Here is a 24931-nt window from a genome sequence, read left to right as displayed (position 1 = left end):
CTGGAACTCTCTCCCCCAACTAAAAGAGGCTGGGGGTCAATTGAAAATTTCAGAACTGGGATTGATAGATTTTTGTTAGGTCAGGGTATTAAGGGTTATGGAACCAAGTCAGGTAGATGGAGTTAAGGTACAGATCAGCCATGAACTAACTGATTGGCGGAACAGGCTCGAGGGGCTGAATGGCCTCCTCCATATGTCTTTATCACCTCCAGACATGACTTTTCCAATGCTCTCCTAGCCGGCCTCCCGTCCTCCACCGTCTATAAACTTCAGGTCAGCTAAAACTCTGCTGCCTGTAACCTATCCTGCACTAAGTCCCATTCACCCACCACTTCTGTCCTCGCTGACCTACATTGGCTCCTGACCCTCCAACGTCTCAAAACTAAAATTGTTATCCTTGTGTTTGAATCCCTCCATGGTCGCGCCCCTCCCTATTTCTGTAACCTCCACCAGCCCTACAACCTTCCACCACCCCCTCCGCAAACTCTCTGTTCTTCTGACTTTGGTAGTTAAGGTGTCTTCATGGATTAATTTGCTTATGATAGAATCATAGAAAGTTTACAGCATGGAAGGAGGCCATTCAGCCCATGGAGTCTGTGCCGGCTCTCTGCAAGAGCAATTCAGCTAGTCCCACTCCCCCGTCCTATCCCTGTTGCCCTGCAAATGTTTTCCTTTCAAGTACTTATCCATTTCCCTTTTGAAGGCCATGATTGAATCTGCCTCCTTGGGCAGTGCATTCGAGATCCGAACCACTTGCTGTGTAAAAAAGTTTTTCCTCATGTCACCTTTGGCTCTTTTGCCAATCGCCTTAAATCTATGTCCTCTGGTTTTTGTCCCTTCTGCCAATGGGAACAGTTTCTCTCTATCTACTCTGTCTGGACCCTTCATGATTTTGAACACCTCTATCAAATCTCCTCGCAACCGTCTCTGTTCTAAGGAGAACAATCCCAGCTTCTCCAGTCGATCCATATAACTGAAGTCCCTCATCCCTGGAATCATTCTAGTAAATCTCTTCTGCACCCTCTCAAAGGCCTTCACATCTTTCCGAAATTGCGGTGCCCAGAACTGGACACAATACTCCAGTTGTGGTCGAACCAGTGTTTTATAAAGGTTCATCATGACTTCCATACTTTTGTACTCTATGCCTCTATTTATAAAGCCCAGGATCCCGTATGCTTTTTTAACCTCTTTCTCAACCTGCCCTGCCACCTTCAACGATTTGTGCACATATACCCCCAGATCCCTCTGTTCCCGTACCCCTTTTAGAATTGTGCTCTATAGTTTATATTGCCTCTCCTTGTTCTTCCTACCGAAATGTATCACTTCGCATTTTTCTGCGTTAAATTTCATCTGCCACGTGTCCGCCCATGCCACCAGCCTGTCGATATCCTCTTGAAGTCTATCACTATCCACCTCACTGTTTACTACCCTTCCAAGTTTTGAATCATCTGCAAATTTTGAAATTGTGTCCTGTACACCCAAGTACAAGTCATTAATGATATATCAAGAAAAGCAGTGGTCCCAGCACTGACCCCTGGGGAACACCAGTGTACACCTCCCTCCAGTCCGAAAAACAACCATTCACCACTACTCTCTGTTTCCTGTCCCTTAGCCAATTCTGTATCCATGTCACTACTGCCCCCTTTATTCCATGGGCCGCAATCTTGATGATAAGCCTATTATGCGGCACTTTATCAAACTCCTTTTGAAAGTCCATATACACCACATCAACCGCATTGCCCTCATCGACCCTCTCTGTCACCTAATCAAAAAAAACTCTATCAGGTTAGTTAAATATGATTTGCTGTTAACAAATCCGTGCTGGCTTTCCCTAATCAATCCACACTCGTCCAAGTGACTGATAATTTTGTCCCGGATTATCGTTTCTAAAAGTTTCCCCACCACTGAGGTTAAACTGACTGGCCTGTAGTTGCTGGGTTTATCCTTGCACCCTTTTTTGAACAAGGGTGTAACATTTGCAATTCTCCAGTCCTCTGGCATCACCCCCGTATCTACGGATGTTTGGAAGATTATGGCCAGTACCTCCGCAATTTCCACCCTTACTTCCCTCAGCAACCGAGGATGCATCTCATCTGGACCGGGTGACTTATCTACTTTAGCTATACAAAACCCTGGTTAGACTGCACCTGGAGTACTGTAAGCAGTTCTGGGCACCGCACCTTCAGAAGGACATATTGGCCTTGGAGGGAGTGCAGCGTAGGTTTACTAGAATGATACCCGGACTTCAAGGGTTAAGTTACGAGGAGAGATTACACAAATTGGGGTTGTATTCTCTGGACTTTCGAAGGTTAAGGGGTGATCTGATCGAAGTTTATAAGATATTAAGGGGAACAGATAGGGTGGATAGAGAGAAACTATTTCCGCTGGTTGGGGATTCTAGGAGTAGGGGGCACAGTCTAAAAATTAGAGCCAGACCTTTCAGGAGCGAGATTAGAAAACATTTCTACACACAAAGGGTGGTAGAAGTTTGGAACTCTCTTCTGCAAACAGCAATTGATACTAGCTCAATTGCTAAATTCAATTAATTAAAAAAAATCTGGAATTAAAAAAAACTAGTATCAGTAATGGTGGCCATGAAACTACTGGATTGTCGTAAATTCCAGTAGTTTCATGCCCTTTAGGGAAGGAAACCTGCCGTCCTTACCCGGTCTGGCCCATATGTGACTCCGGACCCACAGCAATGTGGTTGATTCTTAATCACCCTCTGAAATGGCCTAGCGAGCCACTCAGTTTTCAAGAAGGCAATTAGGGATGGGCAATAAATGCTGGCCTTGCCAGCGACGCCCACATCCCATGAACGAATTTTTAAAAATTGAGCGCTAGATAGCCTTTCGATGCAGTTCCACACCAAAGGCTGCTACACAAGTCCAAGGTGGGGGGTGCCCTGTGCAAAATGTGGAAGTGGAGAAGGAATTGGCTCAAAGCCAGGAAGCAGCAGGTGCTGGTTAGGGGAGTGATGTCACGCTGGGGAGACATATCAATAGAGTACTCTGCGGATTGTTCCCCAATCCTAACTGTTTCTAATCTACATAAACAACTTGGATTCAGAAACACAACGCCGGTTGGTTACATTCAGAGGCTACTTAATTGGTGGGGAAAGTCAGGTCATGTTGTGTGGAGAGGAACATAGGAACAGGAGTAGGCCATTCAGCCCCTCGTGCCTGCTCCGCCATTTGGTAAGATCATGGCTGATCTGTGATCTAACTCCATATACCTGCCTTTGGCCCTTAATACCTTTGGTTGCCAAAAAGCTATCTATCTCACATTTAAATTTAGCAATTGAGCTAGTATCAATTGCCGTTTGCGGAAGAGAGTTCCGAACTTCTACTGGAGAAGCTCGGATTGTTCTCCTTAGAACAGAGAAGGTTAAGGGGAAATTTGATAGAAGTGTTCAAAATCGTGAAGGGTTTTGATAGAGTAAATAAGGAGAAATTATTTCCAGTGGCAGAAGGGTCGGTAACCAGTGGACACCGATTTAGGGTGATTGGCAAAAGAGCCAGAGGCGACATGGGGAAACATTTTTTTACGCAGCGAGTTGTGATGATCTGGAACGCGCTGCCTGAAAGGGCGGTGGAAGCAGATTCAATAATAACTTTCAAAAGGGAATTGGATAAATACTTGAAGGGAAAAAATTTGCAGGGCTATGGGGAAAGAGCAGGGGGGGAGTGGGACTAAATTGGATAGCTCTTTCAAAGAGCCGGCATAGGCACGATGGGCCGAATGGCCTCCTACTGTGCTGTACCTACTACGTGAAACGGCCAAGGAGCTGCAGAAAGACCTGGACAATATCCGCAGGTGATCACACTGCACCTTGACTTCAGGTTTGGTTAGCGAGGCACAAGGGCTGAAGAGGCATAGAGAAGGATGACAAGGCTAATCCTGGGAGCCAATAGGTTAAATTATAAGGAAGGGTCAGAAAAAACTTGGAATTTTTAGTCTTGAAAAGAGGTGAATGAGAGGCCGCCTTATAGAGGCACGCAAGATATTCACCTAACTGTCAGCCACTCTTTGGAAAGGTACGACATACTGTACAGTACCTGCAAAAATGGAAAATGTTAATCGGCAGCACTATTCCAAGTTAATCTTCCACTATAGTACAGAGTGGTAAAAGTTCAGTTCAGAACTGGTGACTTGTGCACAGTGAGTGATTATTCTCTGGCTCGGTCTCCAGTTAGGCTAGCGGAGTCATTCAAGAGCCAGTTGGAAGCTGTGACGGGGAACTGTGGGCTTCTTGTGGATTGGCCTACTTAATCTGTACTTACCTTTGTGATTTTTGAAACTGGGAACCTCTAATGAAAATACCGCACTTAAAAAGCACACATACCTGCAGGAGGTCGGAGTCTGAATGCCCGCAACCCCACTTGGGCTTTCACAGAGGGACAACTACATCAATCTTAACATGTTGGTGTGAGTAACGGGGGTGCGGGGGCAAAACGTGACATTTCCTGCGTTAATCAAGACTGCTTCTTGCAGGTTGGCTGCTTGGAGGAATACACTCAAGGTACGCAGGGAGATGTCTGCAGGCTAGATCGTCCTCTTTTGACTGAGACAGATAGTGTGGACTGGACGGGGAAAGAAAGTAGGAAGTGATAAGTGAAGGGGGGAGAAAAGAAAACAGAAATTAGCTGTGAATTAGTGCTACAATGCAGCCTAAACTTGAATTAAAGAAAGAAATATTCAAGTTTCTTTTATCGACCTTGAATTTGGTTAAGATGCATTCTTTGCCAACACTTAAACGCAGCATTCGCTTTCTGCCAGTAGATGTTGCTCGCACATTTATATAATAGGAAGTGCACTGATGATCTCAGCTGCTGAAAAATGAGGCATCCAAGAACTATGCCGCTTATTCAAACACATTTACAATACGATTGCTCTGCTGACAGTTGAAACGAATCGAGTCTGGATTGACGCCAGCTTCAGCAGGCAGTAACATAACAGCATCACTAACATCCCTACAGTCACATCTATCTTCATAAAACACCAATTGGGATGTTGACTACCCACACAGCCTACTCTTTGGATTTATGCAGGTACACTGTGTTGTGCCTTCCCCAAGGGTGTCTGACAGAGGATAACTCGTTCAGTTTGTTGCTTGTCCTTAGGTAAATACATTTGGCATCTGGACAGTTAGAAACCTACAACCATAAAGCTGTTCTATGTTTTTATTTAATATATGATTTCAGTTATGGATTTTAAAAAAAAATTCTTAACAGATTAATAAATACATGCTACTCCCGTCACTTGTGTCTTGATTAGTTCTACTGGTACGGAAGAACTGCTATTTATACAGCGCCTTATCATCTCCTCAGAATGTCTCAAAGCACATCACATCCAAAAATTTACTTTTGAAGGGCAGTCACAGTTGTTTTGTAGGCAAAAAATGCTACTGTTCTGCACAAAGCAAGGTCCCACAAACAACAAATGAGATGAATGCCCAGCTAATTGTTTTTGTGAGGTCGGTTGAAGGAGGAATGTTGGCCAGGACACTGGGAGAACTCCCTGCTCTTCTACGATTTGTGCCAAAGAATACATTTTAACCGAATTCAAGTTCAGGCTGTGCTGTACAGGTAGTCCAGGGCCGATTTCAGCATGTTTTTTCCCTCTTCGCTTTAATACTGAACAGGCAGACAGGGCCCTGGCTTAAAATCTTATCCTGAAGGTGACACCTTCGACAATTCAGGACTCCCTCAGTGATGCACTAGGACGTCACTCAAGATTATCTGCTCAAAGTGTGGATTGCGGCTAGAAGTGAGAGAGCTACCAGCTGAGTCAAGCTAACACTGCATCTTAACATTTAACTTCTGTACACAATTTTGCCCTTTTTGTGTCAGTAAATTACACAGTCTAATGCTACGCTTTTAAGATATATATAAGGTGATCAGTTTCTTGCTGCACTCTGCATATCAAGTGAAGATCTAGCTATTCCCTTGTGAACAATAAAACCTTTCCTCCTTATTAATGCTGGCAATAAAAGTCAAGGCTATTGGAATGGTCAGATTAATGACTCAGAAAAGGTCAGTCACTAAAATGCTACAAACCTTCACACACGAATAATAATTCCACGTCGGCTAATTTTTTAAGGAAAATAAGATGCAACAGATATAGCAAGTATCTGCAGGCAGCCAACTCGGGAAAATATGAAGATTGCATCTCTGTTTGTAAGTGTTTTAAACCCAAGCTGGGCATTGCCTAATCACCATGTCCTGATTTACCTGATCTTCTCATCTGCTTTTTTCAACCTTGCTGGGGTCCGATGCAATAGAATCATAGAATCATAGAAGTTTACAACATGGAAACAGGCCCTTCGGCCCAACATGTCCATGTCGCCCAGTTTATACCACTAAGCTAGTCCCAATTGCCTGCACTTGCCCCATATCCCTCTATACCCATCTTACCCATGTAACTGTCCAAATGCTTTTTAAAAGACAAAATTGTACCCGCCTCAACTACTGCCTCTGGCAGCTCGTTCCAGACACTCACCACCCTTTGAGTGAAAAAATTGCCCCTCTGGACCCTTTTGTATCTCTCCCCTCTCACCTTAAATCTATGTCCCCTCGTTATAGACTCCCCTACCTTTGGGAAAAGATTTTGACTATCTACCTTATCTATGCCCCTCATTATTTTATAGACTTCTATAAGATCACCCCTCAACCTCCTACTCCAGGGAAAATGGGCCATGGCCCTTCACCGGGGTTTCGCAATAAATGGCTGTAGTCGAATTCTATAACGCTAACGAAGTGTCCCAGCTGGCCCTTTAGAAATCTATGATAGACAACATGCTGCTCTTGTTTAGAAAATAGCTTTCAATCAGCCAGATATGCTGAGCGCTGACGCACTAACAGACTTCAGAGATAAATACTGTACGGGGTCACGTAACCCCGCAGTAACTGCAAGTGCAGTCACAGAGATTAAATTGTGAGATGATGCATCCACCTGTATCAAAGGAATAACCTTTAAAAGGGACTGGAGAAGGATGCACAGACATGTGCTATGAAAAATATCCAAATGTTACTGACATTATCGAGAGAGAGAAAATTAACACCTAATATTTCAAATATATTTTTATCCATTTATAATCCTCTGAGAATAATGGATAGCTAGGAATAATAAAAGGCTGTGAATCAATTCTAGAGGTTCAGATAGTAACAGTTTCAGGCAGAAGACGACCTTCGGCCCATCTAGCCCACCTATCCCCAGTATTCCCTTGGTGCATCTCCAGTAACCCTAAATCCCATTTGTTGACCAGAACCTATCTACTTCCTCCTTGAAACCCATTAAGATTTCTTGTTCCACCACTAGTGCCGGTAATCGGTCCCACGTAATAAACCATGACATCAAAGAACAAGCAGTTCAACAGCAGTCGCCTCATCCCTGAGATTAGACTCCAGCGGGAATGGCCATTCTATTCTTGAAGTACACGTCTTTTCCTTGTACTCACATCGATGGCTGCTTCCCCCACCCCCCCCAACACAATTAGCAGGACTGGATGAGTATCGCCTTCCGTTAGTGGCTGTTAACTGGAGTCTGTGTGTGCCGCAATTAGAAATGGCGGCGGGAAGTGGCATCGAGATTCAAGCAGCAAGGAGCAGGAAAAATATCCGGCACGAATTGCCCAGCAGGTGTGGCAGGCAATGTGTGGAGCAGGGCACAATGGCACGAAACTGGGCAGTCAGACACACACTGAGAAAAAAAATTCTGCGGACAGATTTTTATTGACGATAACGTGAATAAAGTATAGAACTGGACCTGGGGCGGTTCTCACACTGGGATGAAGACCCTTGAGTAGGATCTTCCTCCATCTTAGGAGACCCCTGTGACACGAGTTATGAGGAGTGTCCCAGGGCGGTTCCATTAAAATAAGGGGTGGGGCGTGACTTCAAACCTGCCTGTGAACCCGCTGTAGCAGCTTGACCCTGCGACCTGCGCTACAGGCCGTCGGACCTTTAAAGTTTCTTCATCCGACGGCCTCAAAGAGGCACTTCTCACCCCGTCGAAGGTGTCATTGCCAAACACAAATGATTTGACCTCTGTAGAATCGATGGAAGCTGCTCGTTGTTAGACAGAATATAATTTTCTAGCGTTTCAGATGTGAAAGGATAGCCACCCATCTTTGCAATGGGCCATTGTGAATAGTGTCAGTCTTTTTTGGTGGGAGTTTCATTGGGCCGGCGTTGCTCATGCAACAGCTATCAGCGCAGACGCTATCGGACAGACAGCACTGGCGGTCACTCGAGGGCATCAACAACAACAACAACCACCTGCACTTATGCAGCACTTTTAACATAGTAGAACGGCTACAGCACAGAAGGAGGCCATTCGGCCCATCAAGCCCGTGCTGGCTCATTGTAAGAGCAATCCAGATAGTCCCATTCCCCCGCTCTTTCCCCGTAGAGCAAGTGAGTTTCCGGAGCGTGGGGCCTAGACGGCTGAAAGCACGGCCGCCAACGGTGAGGCGAGCAGGGGGGGGGAAATGTACAAGAGGCTAGAGTTGGAGGATCTGGATCACTGTTCTGAAGGCTGTGTAGTAAAAGGTCCCAAGGCGCTTCGCAGGAGCGATTTTCAAGCAAAATTTGGCACCGAGCCACATAAGGAGATATTAGGCCAGGTGACCAAAGGCTTGGTCAAAGAGGTGGGTGTTAAGGAGCATCTTAAAGGAGGAGAGAGAGGCGGAGAGGTTTAGGGAGGGAATTCCAGAGCTTAGGGCCCAGGCAGCCGAAGGCACGGCCGCCATTGGTGGAGCAATTAAAATTGGGGATGTGCAAGAGGTAAGAATTGGAGGAGCCCAGAGATCTCGGAGGGTTGTAGGGCTGGAGGAGGTTTATAGAGAAAGGAAGGCGCGAGGCCATGGAGGGATTTGAACAAGAAGAAGAGAATTTTTAAAATCGAGACGTTCCTGGACCGGGAGCCAATGTAGGTCAGCGAGCACAGGGGGTGATGGGTGGACAGGACTTGGTGCGAGTTAGGATACGGGCAGCAGAGTTTTGGATGAGCTCAAGTTTATGGAGGGTGGAAGATGGGAGGTCGGGCAGGACAGCATTGGAATAGTCAAGTCTAGTGGTCACAAAGGCATGGATGAGGGTTTCAGCAGCAGATGAGCTGAGGCAGGGGCGGAGACGGGCGATGTTACGGAGGTGGAAGCAGGCGGTCCTTGTGATGGAGCGGATGTGTGGTCGGAAGCTCATCTCGGTGTCCTATTTGACCCTAAGGTTGCGAAGGTCTGGTTCAGCCTCAGGCAGTGGCCGAGGAGAGGGATGGAGTTGGTGGCTAGGGAACGGAATTTGTGGCAGGGACCAAAGACAATGGCTTCATTCTTCCCAATATTCAGTTGGAGGGCAGTGATAGCATGACAATGATATCATAACGGCAGATTTTTCAAGAACTAATTGTAATCGTTTACCAGGAAAGTCTAGCTATGGTATATATTGTAAACCATTATTTTAATCCAAAAGAACACAGCCTTAAATTACTCTGAGGCATACCAGTGTACTCAGTGCATTCATCTGGAAATCCTCTCTACAGTATATTAGCAGAGGTGTTACATAAACGAGTTAACACTTGCACTGAAGTGGCAGATGGTGGGATTTCGGACACCCGCGCTAAGCTTTTGTACGTTGGCATCCAATGGCGTAAATTCAGGACCATTAAGAATGTGATTAAAATATCAAAATATTGTTAATACTTTAGTGTTGCACTAGTAATGCTATCCAACTCTTTGAATGCTACCGTGGTACCGTTTTACACAAGCGCTTGTTTAATTGACATAAAAAACATAAATAATCTACTTTTTTGTTTTATAAAAGAATGTCGAATCCAAACAGTGCCTCAACAGACTTTTTGGAAGGACTGAAAATGGATTACTGAGGTCACCACATAATCAAGGCACTGCACAGATGTAATATGTTGTAACCCAATTTTGTCAAAGATTCAATTTAGAAATGGCACGTTGTGGCCAGCAGTGAGAGATGGATACCTGGCTCCGCAAGTGAGCCCCATCGTAACTCACAAACAACGAAGCTGCTGGTGAGTTATGGCCGTCCCCATGAGGGAAGTATGCCATTTCTCACCGACGGCTGCAGCAAATTCTATTTACAAGGACAGATATTGGACGTGATGAATCTTGAGCAAGCGCTGGTCTCTCGGTGAGAAATTGCAGGGCTGTAGCTGGAGGCCAGAAACTCAGCTCGTGTTTTGCAGATTCCCCAAGTGGATAACAATGGTAAATCCAAAACCGTAGGCAGCTGGTAATACTGATATCGGTGCAGAATCAGGCAATGTCTTTATATATTGTACAAACATACGAGCAGCCTGTCCATCGATCCTGTCCTTCGATATATAATGACGTCGACCACACTCAGGAGCTCATCCCCTTTGAATGCTTGCTGCCAATCCACATTCACTGCATGTGTCTCAGCAACTCACTCCAGAGGTCGACCACCCTCTGCGTAAAGATGCACCTTTGTAACATCTAACCTAGTTCTATGCTTATGTAACTTGTACTTATGTCTCCTGCTTCTCCCTAACCTATTTAGCTTGAATAACCTACCCAACATGGACAGAGCCGCCACACAGCAATCTCTGCAGCTCACAGGCAAACCATCTGTCTTTTGATTATCGAGCAAATACATTTCAAACAGTCAACATCTTCAGGAAACGTGCTTGGAAAACAGATAGTGATATTTATAAAGAGCCACGATGAAATGGTAGAACCGCACAGAGCCCATTGTTGTGCCCCAACGGACGTGGTCACTAGGTCCCAGATGAAGCCCAAGGGTTTGCCAGGCGCTTTCCGTCAAGAGCAGGCCCCTTTACCGGGTGGGGTCAAACCATGACCTCACAGTGCTGCTGCGGCGGAGTGTCGGCTAGTACTGGAAAGTTTTCAAAACTGTACACTTGGCGTGCTGGTGAAGTGCCCTCAGTCACCCTGTGATGGATTGCACTCAGCTTATGGGGCCATTTAAAACACATCCTTCCCCCCACTTTCCCTCGTCTCCCGAGTAACGCTGGGTCCTGGAACACAATTGGCTTTCCAACCACCCAGCATTGCTAAGGCACCAACGAAAGCATTTCCTTAATTATATGGCATTTAAAGACACCCACCCAAATACTGATGGGCATATCCAGCACCCGATGTTGCTGCTGGAGAAAATTCCCAGGAGGGCCGGTAATCAGAGGACACAGAGTTAAGGTGATTGGGAAAGAATCAGGGGCGTCATGAGGAACATTTTTTTTACGCAGCGAGTTCTGGAATGCGCTGCCTGAAAGGGCGGTGGAAGTAGATTCAACAGTAACTTTCAAAAGGGAATTGGATAAATACTCGAAGGGAAAAGATTTGCAGGGCTATGGGGAAAGAGCAGGGGGGGGGAGTGGGACTAATTGGATAGCTCTTTCAAAGAGCCAGCACAGGCCTCCTTCTGTGGCTGTATCATTCTACGATTCTATAAGTGTCACAGATTGAAGGGGAGCCAGCTCTCGGGCTGAATTCCCTCTCCTGCCCCCTGAAAATGGCCAGTAAAGGGAAAGAAACTCTGATCTTTAACCCTCAGATTTTGCTGCTTGCTGCTACTCCTAGAGTTTGGACCTGACTCTACCTAATGCTGGAAATGTGTAATATTTTTTTTCTCTCGGTGTATGGTCATCGCTGGTGCGGCCGGCATTTATTGCCCATCCCTAATTGCCCTCGAGAAGGTGGTGGTGAGCCGCCTTCTTGAACCGCTGCAGTCTGTGTGGTGAAGGTTCTCCCACAGTGCTGTTAGGGAGGGAGTTCCAGGATTTTGACGATGAAGTAACGGCCGATATATGTCCAAGTTGTGTTTGGAATGTGGAACTCGCTACCACATGGAGTAGTTGAGGTGAACAGCATAATTGCATTTAAGGGGCAGCTGGATAAACACGAGGGAGAAAGGCATAGAAGGATATGCTGATAGGGTGAGATGAAGAGGGGAGGGAGGAGTCTCGTGTGGAACATAAACACCGGCATAGACCAGTTGGGCCGAATGGCCTGTTTCTGTGCTGTACATTCTATGTGAGTGACTTGTAGGGGAACGTGCAGGTGATGTTGTTCCCATGCACTTCCTGCCCTTGTCCTTCTCGGTGGCAGAGGTCGCAGGTTTGTCAAAGAATCCTTGGCGAGTGGTTGCAGTGCATCCTGTAGATAGAACACACTGCAGACACGGTGCGCTGGTGGGGGAGGGAGTGGGTGGCTATTTATCATTTCACACAACTCAGTGATCTCTCATGGTGTTGCTCACAGACACAGTGGGCTGGGAGTTTCCTTCTGGTGGTGCAGGACCTCCACCTGCCCCTCCAGCCCGGCAGCGACGGATCTCGAAAGGGGCAGGAAAGCCCTGAAGGAGCCAGGGGCTGCAGCCTTCTAGGCCCCAGCAGAAATCATGGCCTACACAGGTAAGTGCACGAGAGCAAGACTGGAGGAAAAGCAGGCCTCTACCAGGCCTCTTCCTCCCTTGGTGCCCCATCGGGGTCATTATCGCCGCTACTGCAGGCCTAATGCCACCTTCTACCAGGCTGTCGGTGGGAGCAGCGGTAACAATGGCGGATGGGAGGGGATGGCGGATTATGGGATGGGGCATTATGGGATGGGGCATTATGGGATGGGGCATTATGGGATGGGGCATTATGGGATGGGGGGCCAGGCCCAGGCATCTGCCGGCATTCACCTGCAGTGGGCGGGAAAGAGCTGGCCAATGGCGGTGCTGGCGTGGGTGGGTAACAGAGGTCAGGGAGGCGGGGCGATCCCATTTTCCCGCCCAATTTCAGGAACGGGGCCGATCACGCCAGCAGGAGAACAGAGTCTGTGAGGATCGGCGGTTGAGGTAGTGTTTCTCTTCTCCACTGCACCTTCTCTTGGTGGAGAGAGAATTCAGTCCCTCAACGTCCTGTTGAAACCTCGAGCGCTTGTATTTCTTGGGTCTGGACTGCTGCAGAGCTGGGAGTGCTGAGTTTAGCGGCAGTGACGGATGCGATTTATTTATCCTTACCGACTGATGCCAGGAGAAACGGGCAGATCGCGTAAATGCTGAACGGGTCTTAGAAGAGCACACTGCATCCGTTTACAGTCCAATATTTTTGAAAAGCCTGAGTTTTAGCAATTAAATACATAAAGCTCGGCTGACGGGAATGGCAAGGAATGGTTGAAATCTTCCTCCACTAAGAGGGAAATATTGCCTCGACCGCTGGTCCACGCAAACTTTGTCCTCCTACTTGCGTGGTCGGCCTCGCTCTAGAATCCGAGCCTGTGCGACCACTCGATGTGTTCTACACCAGCACCCACACAGTCACATTCAGCATCCTGACTGCAGTGCTGGGGGCTGCTGCATCACTGATAGGACAACCTCGGGAACAGCTGGATCATCCCCCTGACCCACCGATATCACTGGCGGAGACCTCTAATCACATCCTGATCAGCACTCACAACGTAAATGCTTCCGCGCAGGAAAATTTGGACTCTGCATTGAAGGGTCTCACAGCTACCTCAGCTTTACACGAGACTGTATCAGCTTCAGGGTTTTACCATCATTGTGAAAGCACAATCCTTTTCTCCTCGATACAAATATCTAGCCTCCTAATACCAGCCATTCTGCACTTACTCGACCTTCACTGAATCCCATCAATGACAGCCTTCACAGTACATCTCCTAACTGTGAGGAGCCACGTTCGTTACCATGTCAACTCCCGGGTGCCAATCATTTTTATTTTCATAGAATCGTAGAAGGTTACAGCACGGAAGGAGGCCATTGGGCCCATCGAGTCCGAGTTTCACTCTCACATCTTTGATTGAGAAGATGGTTCTCAGCACTCTCAACACTACCCCTCGAAATTCAAGGGCACTCTGCCATATCACTGAACTCTAACCCACTTTCCAGCACTTCTCCTCATCCACATGATGGCGAATCAGACAGAGTGAGAGCAGGAAGAGGAGGAAGGCATCTCAACCCTGCGTTGGTCCAAGTCACAAACATCCTGCGTGCTGGTGATCACTGTCTCTCATCCTCCCCAACCTCTCCACTGCCTTCGTCTTCCTTTAACATCCACTCTCAATGGTCCGTCTCTCTGACACTGCCCTCTGTGTTACACTGTCACATTGCATACACTATAGGATACATTTTGTCAGGCCCAGCGTGCCCGCTATTTCCGCCCTTCACGGGATCTGTGCAAAGTCCTGCCAGTGCCATTGGCCTCGCAAAAACTTATCCCTGCAACTCATGTAATGGTTTCTCCTTCCGTGCCTGGACAGTCACCTCTGCTGACCCCCAGTGCGCCAGCCTTCCCTTTGTTTATCTGCTAAAATGAGGCCTCACCCGGGGTCGGACCTGTGCCGAGGATGTTACTGGCCCACTTGGGGAGCGCACTGCACCTGTCCAGTACCAGCGTGGAAGGGGCCAAAAGATCAGTCCCATTACATTTTACTCCTGTCGACATCTGTGTTCCTCGAGCAAGGACATCATCAATATCTCTGGATGTCACCTCAGGCCTAGAACAGAAGCCTGGAACCGTAGCACACTCCTTAACTCAAAGCTCAGCTGTCTCCTGCCGACTCCTCATCAGTTGCCAAGATTGCTTTTTTCCACCTCCGAAATATCACCTGCTCTGACTGCACCTTTTCCACACAGATTGATGGGGAGCCAGCTCTCGGGCTGAATTCCCTCTCCTGCCCCCTGAAAATGGCCAGTAAAGGGAAAGATTAGAAAACATTTCTACACACAAAGGGTGGTAGAAGTTTGGAACTGTCTTCTGCAAACGGCAATTGATACTAGCTCAATTGCTAAATTTCAATCTGAGATAGATAGCTTTTTGGCAATCAAAGGTGTTAAGGGATATGGGCCAAAGGCAGGTATATGGAGTTAGATCACAGATCAGCCATGATCTTATCAAACGGCGGAGCAGGCACGAGGGGCTGAATGACCTACTCCTGTTCCTATGTTCCTAGAAAGGATAAGGAGGACTGCAGAAAGGACTTTAAAACAATAAAGGAGGTGGAGAAAATAATAACCTAAAGATTAAAAAAAAAGAGGAATTGCTCACAGACGCTCCCATCAAGAGATGAGCAGTGGTCACTTGGGTGAAGTATTGGAGGGCAAACGGTGCCCATAGACTGTCCTCCCGGCAAGGAGTCAGTTTTTAAAGAGAGGAGAGGATCAAGTTGGTGAGGACAGAAAGCAGCTATAAAGAGATAAAGACCGCAGTTGATCTCCCAGTGGCTTGGTAATCTTATCCAATGAAGAGCGGAGCTGATGGGTCGTATTATCTGGGACTTGTTTGTATCCATAGAGATCAGAACACTTTGCATGACCTGTGTGCATTTTTTCCACGCACCCCAGACTTTGATATTAACCACAGTTAAAAGGGAGCAATAAAAATCATCCTGGTGCCAATTATCTTCCCCTATGCAGTCAGGAACCACTCAATCCCAAGTGGAAAGTTAGGAAAAACGAGTCGGAATCAGATTCAAAACCAGAAGGAAGATTAAGTTTGTACGGCTTTCCTGGTGTAAGTCACAACAGTCACAGGTTTGCTGAGCAATGTGTAATGGTGCCCTGGGTTTTGGTAATTCCCAGCCCACTCATATCTACACTGGGACTGGAGTAGGAGATACAACACCATCCCACCTCCACAGAAAAACAAACACTCTGACCCTCCCTCAGTCACTGCACTGCACCAGACACCATCAGCCCTGCCAACATTTGCAGTTTCATTAATAATTTATTGATTTTGTTTTGTTATTTTAATGTGCAATTTATGATAAGAATTCTCTCCCACTTCTCTGCGGGTGAATTGGCCCCATTAAAACAATAGCACAAAATCAATCATTTGTGACATTACGAGTTGGCAGCATTGGGTCCTATAAGAGTATACAGCTTAATTTCCTGCTCTGCTGTAGAAGGAAGGGCGGACAGAGGGGAGTAGCTACCAGTGTGTAATATAATGAGGGATGAAATAACTTTTTTTTTTAATAAGAGGCAAGATTGAGCAGAATAGGTGAAGCTTATTTGCTTGTAGAGATCAAGAGAGTCTATAGGGTAAGGGAGCACAATGAAGGAGCATCACATTTCATTCGAATTTGTTAAACATGCTAATGTAATCAGCAAACGCCTTTCAAATGGGTTTGAATTATTAGCACATTGCCTATTTGCAAATGTCTTTCATGGTTCCTGCTGAATTTCATTCCAGAGTTTAAACAAACTGCACCGTGCGCAGCTACTGCAATACGAGAAGTTGGACCCAGACGAGCTCCAACATTTTCCTCAATCACTCAAAAACTCCCCTGTGAGAGGGTCTCACTTGTCAATAGATTCGATAGATCAAGTATTTACTGTCTTTCAAATTCTCTTAATTTGAGAAGACACAAACAAGTATCACTAATAGCAAAATAAAATAAATTTGATGTTTGTTGTTCTGTTCCCTTTGCAGGGATGTCAAGCTATGAAATGTTTTAAAAAATCATTTTTGTTTGCTGTTTGCACATAATGCTGAGTTAAATCTACCAGCCTCATGACAGCACACCCAGCAAAACATGAATGTACTCTTTTTACCTCTGGTGTCCCTGGGTTTTGTTGAAAGCAAAAAGGGTTCCCCTCGAGCGTGAGTGTGCTCAGCTTGCCGCACAGAGCGAGGTAGTGGATCTGCACAACGTCATCAATATTGTTCCCTTCCAGGTCTAGCACTTCCAGGTGATCCAACATACTCACCGTGCTGACATCTGAAATGCTGTTATACGCCAAGTAAAGTTCCTGCAGCAAAAGATAAGAAAAATGTAACTCGTAGGAACAGGAGGCGGCCATTCAGCCCCTCGAGCCTCTTCCGCCATTCAATTAGATCATGGCTGATCTGTAACCTCAATTCCATTTACCCACCTTGGTTCTGTCAGCCTTCATACCCTTACCCAATAAAAATCTACCGATCTCAGTTTTGAAATTTTCAATTGACCCCCCAGCCTCAACAGCATTTTGGGGGAGAGAGTTCCAGATTTCCACTCCCCTTTGTGTGAAGAAGTGCTTCCTGACATCACCCCCTTGCTCTGGACTCCCCCCACCAGAGGAAATAGTTTCTCTCGTGAATAGTTAATCTACCCTATCGAATCCTTTAATCATCTTAAACACCTCAAACAGGTCACCCATTAATCTTCTGGACTTAACGCACCTAACTTGTTACACTAGAACAACACCTAACCCAGGATTTTACATCTCTGTCTCTCTCCCTGTCACCTCATTCTTACAGCACTTGTTTAGTAACGGAACCCTGTGCAGCAGCTCACCCTTCTGCAAGATTGCACAAAGTCGCAGAGAAAAGAAAACCTCAGGAGCCACAATAATGTCAGGAAGGGAAACCTCTTCAGTGGTGACTGAACACAGACCTCACTCAGTAGCAAAACAAGTGGAAACATTCACACTTGAGAAATTCAGATTCTTTATTATTTAAAAACCAAGTTCGGCGTTCAAGTCTAGAGTGAACTGGGTTCAGGTTAGGCGTGTAAACTTTGGTCTCCTGATTCAGGACGTGTTCCAGCATTGTAACGGAGTCACGGCCACTTGTTATTCTCTGTACAATGAACATGAGAAATGACAATATGCAGACACCAATGATTCAGAAATATCAATTAAAACGTGTTTCATTATTACACTCAGGCATTCCAGAATTCTTACTATAATACATGTATGTAACAGTATGTCTGGAATAACATTTCCTCTTGCTGTTGTCTAAGTGTGACAGTCAAATCTGTGCCACCTTCTTCCTGAGCGGTTAACTTTTTTCTCCTTTCCAATTGGTCATTTTGTACTTTTATTATTCACCAATCATATTACACGAACCCCAGCTTCCCAATTTCTATTTTGACCCCAATCATGTTCCAACAAAAAAAATCTGAGAAACAGCTGCTGTGACAGTTCCTCCCCCCACTCCACAATAAACTTTTAAAAATAACATCGATCACAAAGACATTAAAAATTCGCAAAAAGAAATCGCAAACTTGTAAAAGTGGCCTCAACAACTCCCCTGTCCCAGTAACAATGTGACAACGGCCTGTTGGGAGTCTGATCACCCCAGACTCTGGGTATACCTAGCTAGCTGACTCTTTACATTCAGAGCCTGATGTACACAAACAAAACACAAATGACAGGGGTCGGCCTCCAGTGTAAAGAGAATATCCCAGGAGCACCGTGTGGCGGAGACACCAACATAAGGGATCACACTTCTTGCTTCATATAATCAATGGCCCGTGAGTGGGTTTTATAACATCGAACACAACGCTGTTCATTTTAGGAGCTCTCCTGCAGGAAGTGAGTAGAGAAAGTAAAAATGCCATATTGGGGAAGGAGGAGAGAGGGACAGCAGACCTGGCTGAAAGGTGGGGGAAGATGCGCACACACACGGCATGTACGCATCTGCTCGCACATGCACACACACACGGCATGTACGCATCCGCTCGCACATGCACACACACACGGCATGTACGCATCCGCTCGCACACATACACGGCATGTACGCATCCGCTCGCACATGCACACACACACGGCATGTACGCATCCGCTCGCACATGCACACACACACGGCATGTACGCATCCGCACGCACACATGCACACACACGCGGCATGTACGCATCCGCACGCACACATGCACACACACACGGCATGTACGCATCCGCACGCATACATGCACACACACACGGCATGTACGCATCCGCACGCATACATGCACACACACGGCATGTACGCATCCGCACGCACATGCACACACACACGGCATGTACGCATCCGCACGCATACATGCACACACACAGGGCATGTACGCATCCGCACGCACACATGCACACACACACGGCATGTACGCATCCGCACGCACATGGACACACACACGGTATGTACGCATCCGCACGCACACATGCACACACACACGGCATGTACACATCCGCACGCACACATGCACACACACACGGCATGTACACATCCGCACGCACACATGCACACACACACGGCATGTACGCATCCACTCGCACACATGCACACACACACGACATGTACACATCCGCTCGCACATGCACACACACACGGCATGTATGCATCCGCACGCACACATGCACACACACACGGCATGTACACATCCGCACGCACACATGCACACACACACGGCATGTACACATCCGCACGCACATGCACACACACACGGCATGTATGCATCCACTCACACACATGCACACACACACGGCATGTACGCCTCCACTCGCACATGCACACACACACGGCATGTACACATCCGCACGCACATGCACACACACACGGCATGTATGCATCCACTCGCGCACATGCACACACACACGGCATGTATGCATCCACTCGCACACATGCACACACACACGGCATGTACGCATCCACTCGCACATGCACACACACACGGCATGTACGCATCCACTCGCACATGCACACACACACGGCATGTACACATCCGCATGCACATGCACACACACACGGCATGTATGCATCCACTCGCACATGCACACACACACGGCATGTACACATCTGCACGCACACATGCACACACGCACGGCATGTACACATCCGCACGCACATGCACACACACGCGGCATGTACACATCCGCTCGCACATGCACACACACGCGGCATGTACGCATCCGCACGCACATGCACACACACGGCATGTACACATCCGCACGCACATGCGCACACACACACACACACACACACGGCATGTATGCATCCGCTCGCACACATGCACACACACACGGCATGTACGCATCCGCTCGCACATGCACACGCACACGGCATGTACGCATCCGCACGCACATGCACACACACACACGGCATGTATGCATCCGCTCGCACACATGCACACACACGGCATGTACACATCCACACGCACATGCACACACACACGGCATGTACGCATCCGCACGCACACATGCACACACACACGGCATGTACGCATCCGCACGCACACCTGCACACACACACGGCATGTACGCATCCGCACGCACACCTGCACATACCACACAAAGAAATAATCGCTGGGGGAGTTTAGCTGCAATAGGAAATACATTAATTTTCTAAATAAATCGGGAATTCTAAAATGAAACTACAATAACAATTGGCCGAGTTGGCACCTAAAGCGGAGAAGGTTTCGAAGAATGATTTGCCACCGGGAGTGATCAAGGCAGAGACCACTGCATCTTTTAATGGAAAATTGGATAAATATTTGAGGAAGAGGAAGATACAGGGAACAGCGTGGGGCAATGGGATTAGTTTTGGACTGTTCTAACAAAGAGCTGGCAAGACATAGAATTACATGCAATGTACAGCACAGAAACAGGCCATTCGGCCCAAAAGGTCCATGCCGGTGTTTATGCTCCACACGAGCCTCCTCCCTCCCTACTTATCTCACCCTATCAGCATATCCTTCTATTCCTTTCTTCCTCATGTGTTTATCCAGCTTCCCATTAAATGCATCTCCACTATTCGCCTCAACTATTCCTTTTGTTAGTGAGTTCCACATTCTCACCACTCTCTGGGTAAAGAAGTTTCTCCTGAATTCCCTATTGGATTTATTAGTGACTATCTTATATTTATGGCCCCCAGATTTGGTCTCCCCCGCAAGTGGAAACATCTTCTCTATGTCTACCCTATCAAACCCTTTCATAATCTTAAAGACCTCTATCAGGTTACCTCTTAGCCTTCTCTTTTCTAGAGAAAAGAGCCCCAGCCTGTTCAATCTTTCCTGCTAGGTATAACCTCTCAGTTCTGGATCATCCTAGCAAATCTTTTTTGCACCTTCTCCAGTGCCTCTATATTCTTTTTATAATATGGAGACCAGAACTGTGCACTGTGCTCCAAGTTTGGTCTAACCAAGGTTCTATACAAGTTTAACATAACTTCTCTGCTTTTCAACTCTATCCCTCTAGAAGAGGACCCCAGTTCTTAGTTTGCTTTTTTATGGCCTTATTAACCTGCGTCGCTACTTTTAGTGATTTGTGTATCTGTACCCCCAGATCCCTCTGTTCCTCTCCCCATTTAGATTCTTATTATCCAAGCAGTGTGTGGCCTCCTTATTCGTTCTTCCAAACTGCAACACCTCACACTTATCTATATTGAAATTCATTTGCCAATTGCATGCCCATTCTGCAAATTTATTAATGCCAGTCTGAGTAACTTTCCTTAACCCCTACTCTCTATTTTCTGTTTTGTTGCCAGCTTGCTATCCATTCTGCTACCTGTCCCGACTCCACATGCTCTGACCTTAGTCATGAGTCAACTATGCGGTACCTTATCAAAGGCCTTTTGAAAATCCAAATATATTGCATCTACTGCATTACCCTTGTCTACTCTTTCTGTTACCTCTTCAAAGAATTCAATAAGGTTGGTCAAGCATGACCCTCCCTTTTGAAATCCATGATTACTGTTTGTTATATTTTCATTTTCTAGATGTTTCTCTATTAGACCTTTGAGTAAAGATTCTATGATCTTTCCTACCACTGGTGTTAAGCTAACTGGTCTACAGTTCCCTGGACTTGTTCTATCTCCCATTTTAAATATGGGAACCACATTAGCTGTCCACCAATCCTCTGGCACTAGTCCCTTTTCTAATGAATTTTTTTTAATATGTAATAGTGCCTCTGCTATCTCTTCCCCAATTTCTTTCAATATGAACAGATGCAATCCATCCAGACCAGGGGACAAATGGCCTCCGTCTGTGCTTTAAACTCTATTGGTTCAGACACTCATAATCTAAAAGCCCTGACTCCTATTTGCCGACAGGAACGTGTCCAGTCCCCCTATGTACGCCGGTGGTGGAGGGAGTGGGTGTCACGGGGCTGGGAGGTGCTGTGGAAGTAAGCTCGACGAGCTGCTGCTTAATCTTAAATGCGTCTATCAAACCACCCCTCAGTATTCTCTTTTTAAGAAAGAACAGTCCCAAGGTAGTCAAGCCTTTCCTCATTGCTCCTGGCCCTTAGCTCCCTTGCATTTATAATAGATTTAAATAATTTGTGGGCCTGACTAGTCATAACCTCGTAACTTCACATCACACCATGTGATCACTGTCTAAGAATGATGTCACAAATCAATCACCTTTAAAGAACAGAAAGAAGGAATTCCGTCCAAGTCTCTCAGTCCGCATCGAGCCATCCAGAGCACCTGCAGGTTTGTTAATGACGTCCCGAGGTCCCTGGACATTCATTTGGAGAAAATGGAAAATCAGTTATTTCTATTTGGCAATTTCTAAGCCTTTTGAACCTGAATATTATTTTGATAACTTGCACAAAAAACTCTTAGCATTTCATTCTGGATGAATCATTACTGGAAACAATCCAAGAGAGTCCATACCAAAAGACTCTCAAGACCTTACTTAGGGCCAATAAAGAACAAACTAACGTACATTTCTATTTCAGATTTCCAGCATCTGTGGTATTTTGCTATTGTTTACATTTATATGGAGCCCTTTACATCCTTAGGATGTCCCAAAGTGCTTCACAGCCAATTAATTACTTTTGAACTGTAGACGACAGCAATAGCAACAGCAAATTGCATTTACTTTGTCACTTTAATGCAAGGAGGATATACTAGGAACTTGACAAATGGGTTTAAAGAAGAATGGACAGTAAGCCAGGAGGGAAAAATTCAGAGAGATAAACAAAAACTTGATTAAAGAGATGCCTGAGGAGGTTTTTAATAGGTGGAGGAAAAGAGGTGGAGAGATTTGGGTAGGTTATTGCTGTTCTGTAGGCAAACCTGGCAGCCAATTTACACATGGCAAAGTCCTACAAACATGGGATACATGATTAGGTTTTGTTGGTGTTGGTTGAGGGATAGATGTTGCCCAGGTCACCAGGAGAACTCCCTGCTCTTCAAATAGCGCCATGGGATCGTTCAACTCCATTTGAACAGCTGGACCTCAGTTTAACGTCTCATCCTAAAGACGGCACCTCCAGCAATACAGCACTCCCTCAGTACTACACTGAAGCGTCAGCCTAGATTTTGTGTTCAAGTGCTGGAGCAGAACTTGAATCCACAACCTCTTGATTCAGACTATCAAGTGAGTCAAACTGACACAGACAGATAACCCACATCACACCAAGTAGAACAAAAAGCATCAAAGGTTAGGAATCAGAAATTAATAGCTCATCTTACAGGGATGCTGATGTATATTAGGAAGTTAATAGCTGAACCCAGCAGCATCATTGAAACCTAGCAGAAGATTAAAGAGTCGAGTGTAGTGGTGTTAGCAATGGCCATTTCACTACTGATTTATAGATTTTGCAGTATTGTTTTGATGTGCACAATTCAGAAAGATAGATTGGAGAGAGAAAAAATAATCTTGCTCTCTTCCTCCCTCCCATGAACCGTGCGCACAAGGAGAAAATGGAAAATCAATTAATCGTTAATGAAATGACGAGCGCTGACAATACTAAAAATGTCCTTGGACAATTCCCACATAGCACAGGAGACTGGAATAAATCAGAAACCCAATTCATGTTGCAGCAAGAAGCACTCAAGATATAACCAGGCTGTAACACATTCAAGGTGCTCAGTTGATGCCATGAGCTGTGAGACAAAGCTTAAGCAATTTGTCAAAGCCCCTTGAACCCTAAAAAACTTGTTCAAAGATAATTGCAATCTGCCGGAATATATATGGTGGGAATGGTACTTTTATACTTACCACGGGTCACTGCGTTGCAAAGTTGGCTGCACGCCTACCGTGCTGCTCTAGTGACTGTTGTTATATTCCACAATTACATGGGGAGGTTATGGAAAGAGACCACTGTGACAGGGCCGGGGAAACAGGAACGTGACTCTCGTGTCCGTGCGCACTTCCTGTTGTCACAATTTTTGGTCACGTTTCTGTGTCAACATTTACCATTGAAACTGCCTGTGTAAACATTTACCATTGAAACCGCCTGTGTAAACATTTACCATTGAAACCGCCTATGTAAACATTTACCATTGAAACCGCCTATGTAAACATTTACCATTGAAACCGCCTATGTAAACATTTACCATTGAAACCGCCTATGTAAACATTTACCATTGAAACCGCCTATGTAAACATTTACCATTGAAACCGCCTATGTAAACATTTACCATTGAAACTGCCTATGTAAACATTTAGAATGGAAGAAAACAGTTGATGGTAATGAAGTAGTTGTAGGCTCTGGCAAGTAAAGTGAGTTCTTGAAGTGTCTCTCTCAACTTTCTGTATGTAGGGGGAGGCAGATGAGAGAAAATACACCTTCATTTAGTTTTAGACAAAGTAACTACAAGATAACGCACTCAAAGGTGACCTGAATAGTCAAAGTGCTGCACGTCATTAAAGTTAAAATACTGAACCGACAGAGAAATGCTTGATTGCAGCAGAGGTTCCCTGTAACAGTCATTTGGAGCCACGCTAAAAATGAACTTTATATGGTTCTCTGCTACTGACGGACCACGAATAAAGTACATTATATTCAAGGTCACAAAACATCGAGGATGTTCTAGCGAGGGGCTACTGTACAAGGATTTGATAATTCAGCCGCAAACAAAGTCTGGTATTTCACAAAGTTGCTGAATCAAAGACATTAAAAGTCTAAAGAAATGACACAGTGTGCAGCATTGCACTGATTATCAAGGTCTTCCAGATAAAAATATCCGAAAAATTAACACTTGCTAACGTTCTGTGTGTACAGAGAAAACATTTCATTCTGGATTACAAAAGAAAAGCAATAGACTTTACAATATAACTAAATATAACATTTCTAAGAGAATCCTGCAATAATATTTAAAATAAAATGTTCCCAAGTAGCTCAGCTGGGAAACAGACTGAACACTACAGAGCAGTAAGAGGTCCCCAGTCCAATCCCTGTGCCAAGTTAACTGATCACAGCCAGGCTGGGGGGTAGAGGCACGACAGTGG

General features: G+C 45.9%; 1 protein-coding gene across 3 annotated transcripts in view; it reads right to left on the bottom strand.

The window, feature by feature from the left end:
* lrrc56 (leucine rich repeat containing 56) overlaps positions 1-24931 on the bottom strand; it is a 131405-nt gene that overhangs the window by 43921 nt on the left and 62553 nt on the right. For all 3 annotated transcript variants that reach the window (XM_067994269.1, XM_067994268.1, XM_067994270.1), the window contains exons 6-7: positions 22111-22207; positions 16569-16766 (exon numbers count right to left, since the gene is read on the bottom strand). In XM_067994269.1, the coding sequence (XP_067850370.1) occupies positions 16569-16766; positions 22111-22207 (295 nt within the window). The remainder of the gene's footprint in view (positions 1-16568; positions 16767-22110; positions 22208-24931) is intronic.

This window comes from Heptranchias perlo, chromosome 12 (genome assembly GCF_035084215.1).
Source record: "Heptranchias perlo isolate sHepPer1 chromosome 12, sHepPer1.hap1, whole genome shotgun sequence".
Classification (NCBI taxonomy): Eukaryota; Metazoa; Chordata; class Chondrichthyes; order Hexanchiformes; family Hexanchidae; genus Heptranchias; species Heptranchias perlo.
Note: the sequence above shows the minus strand (reverse complement) of the source record. Positions and strands in the feature narration are given on the sequence as shown.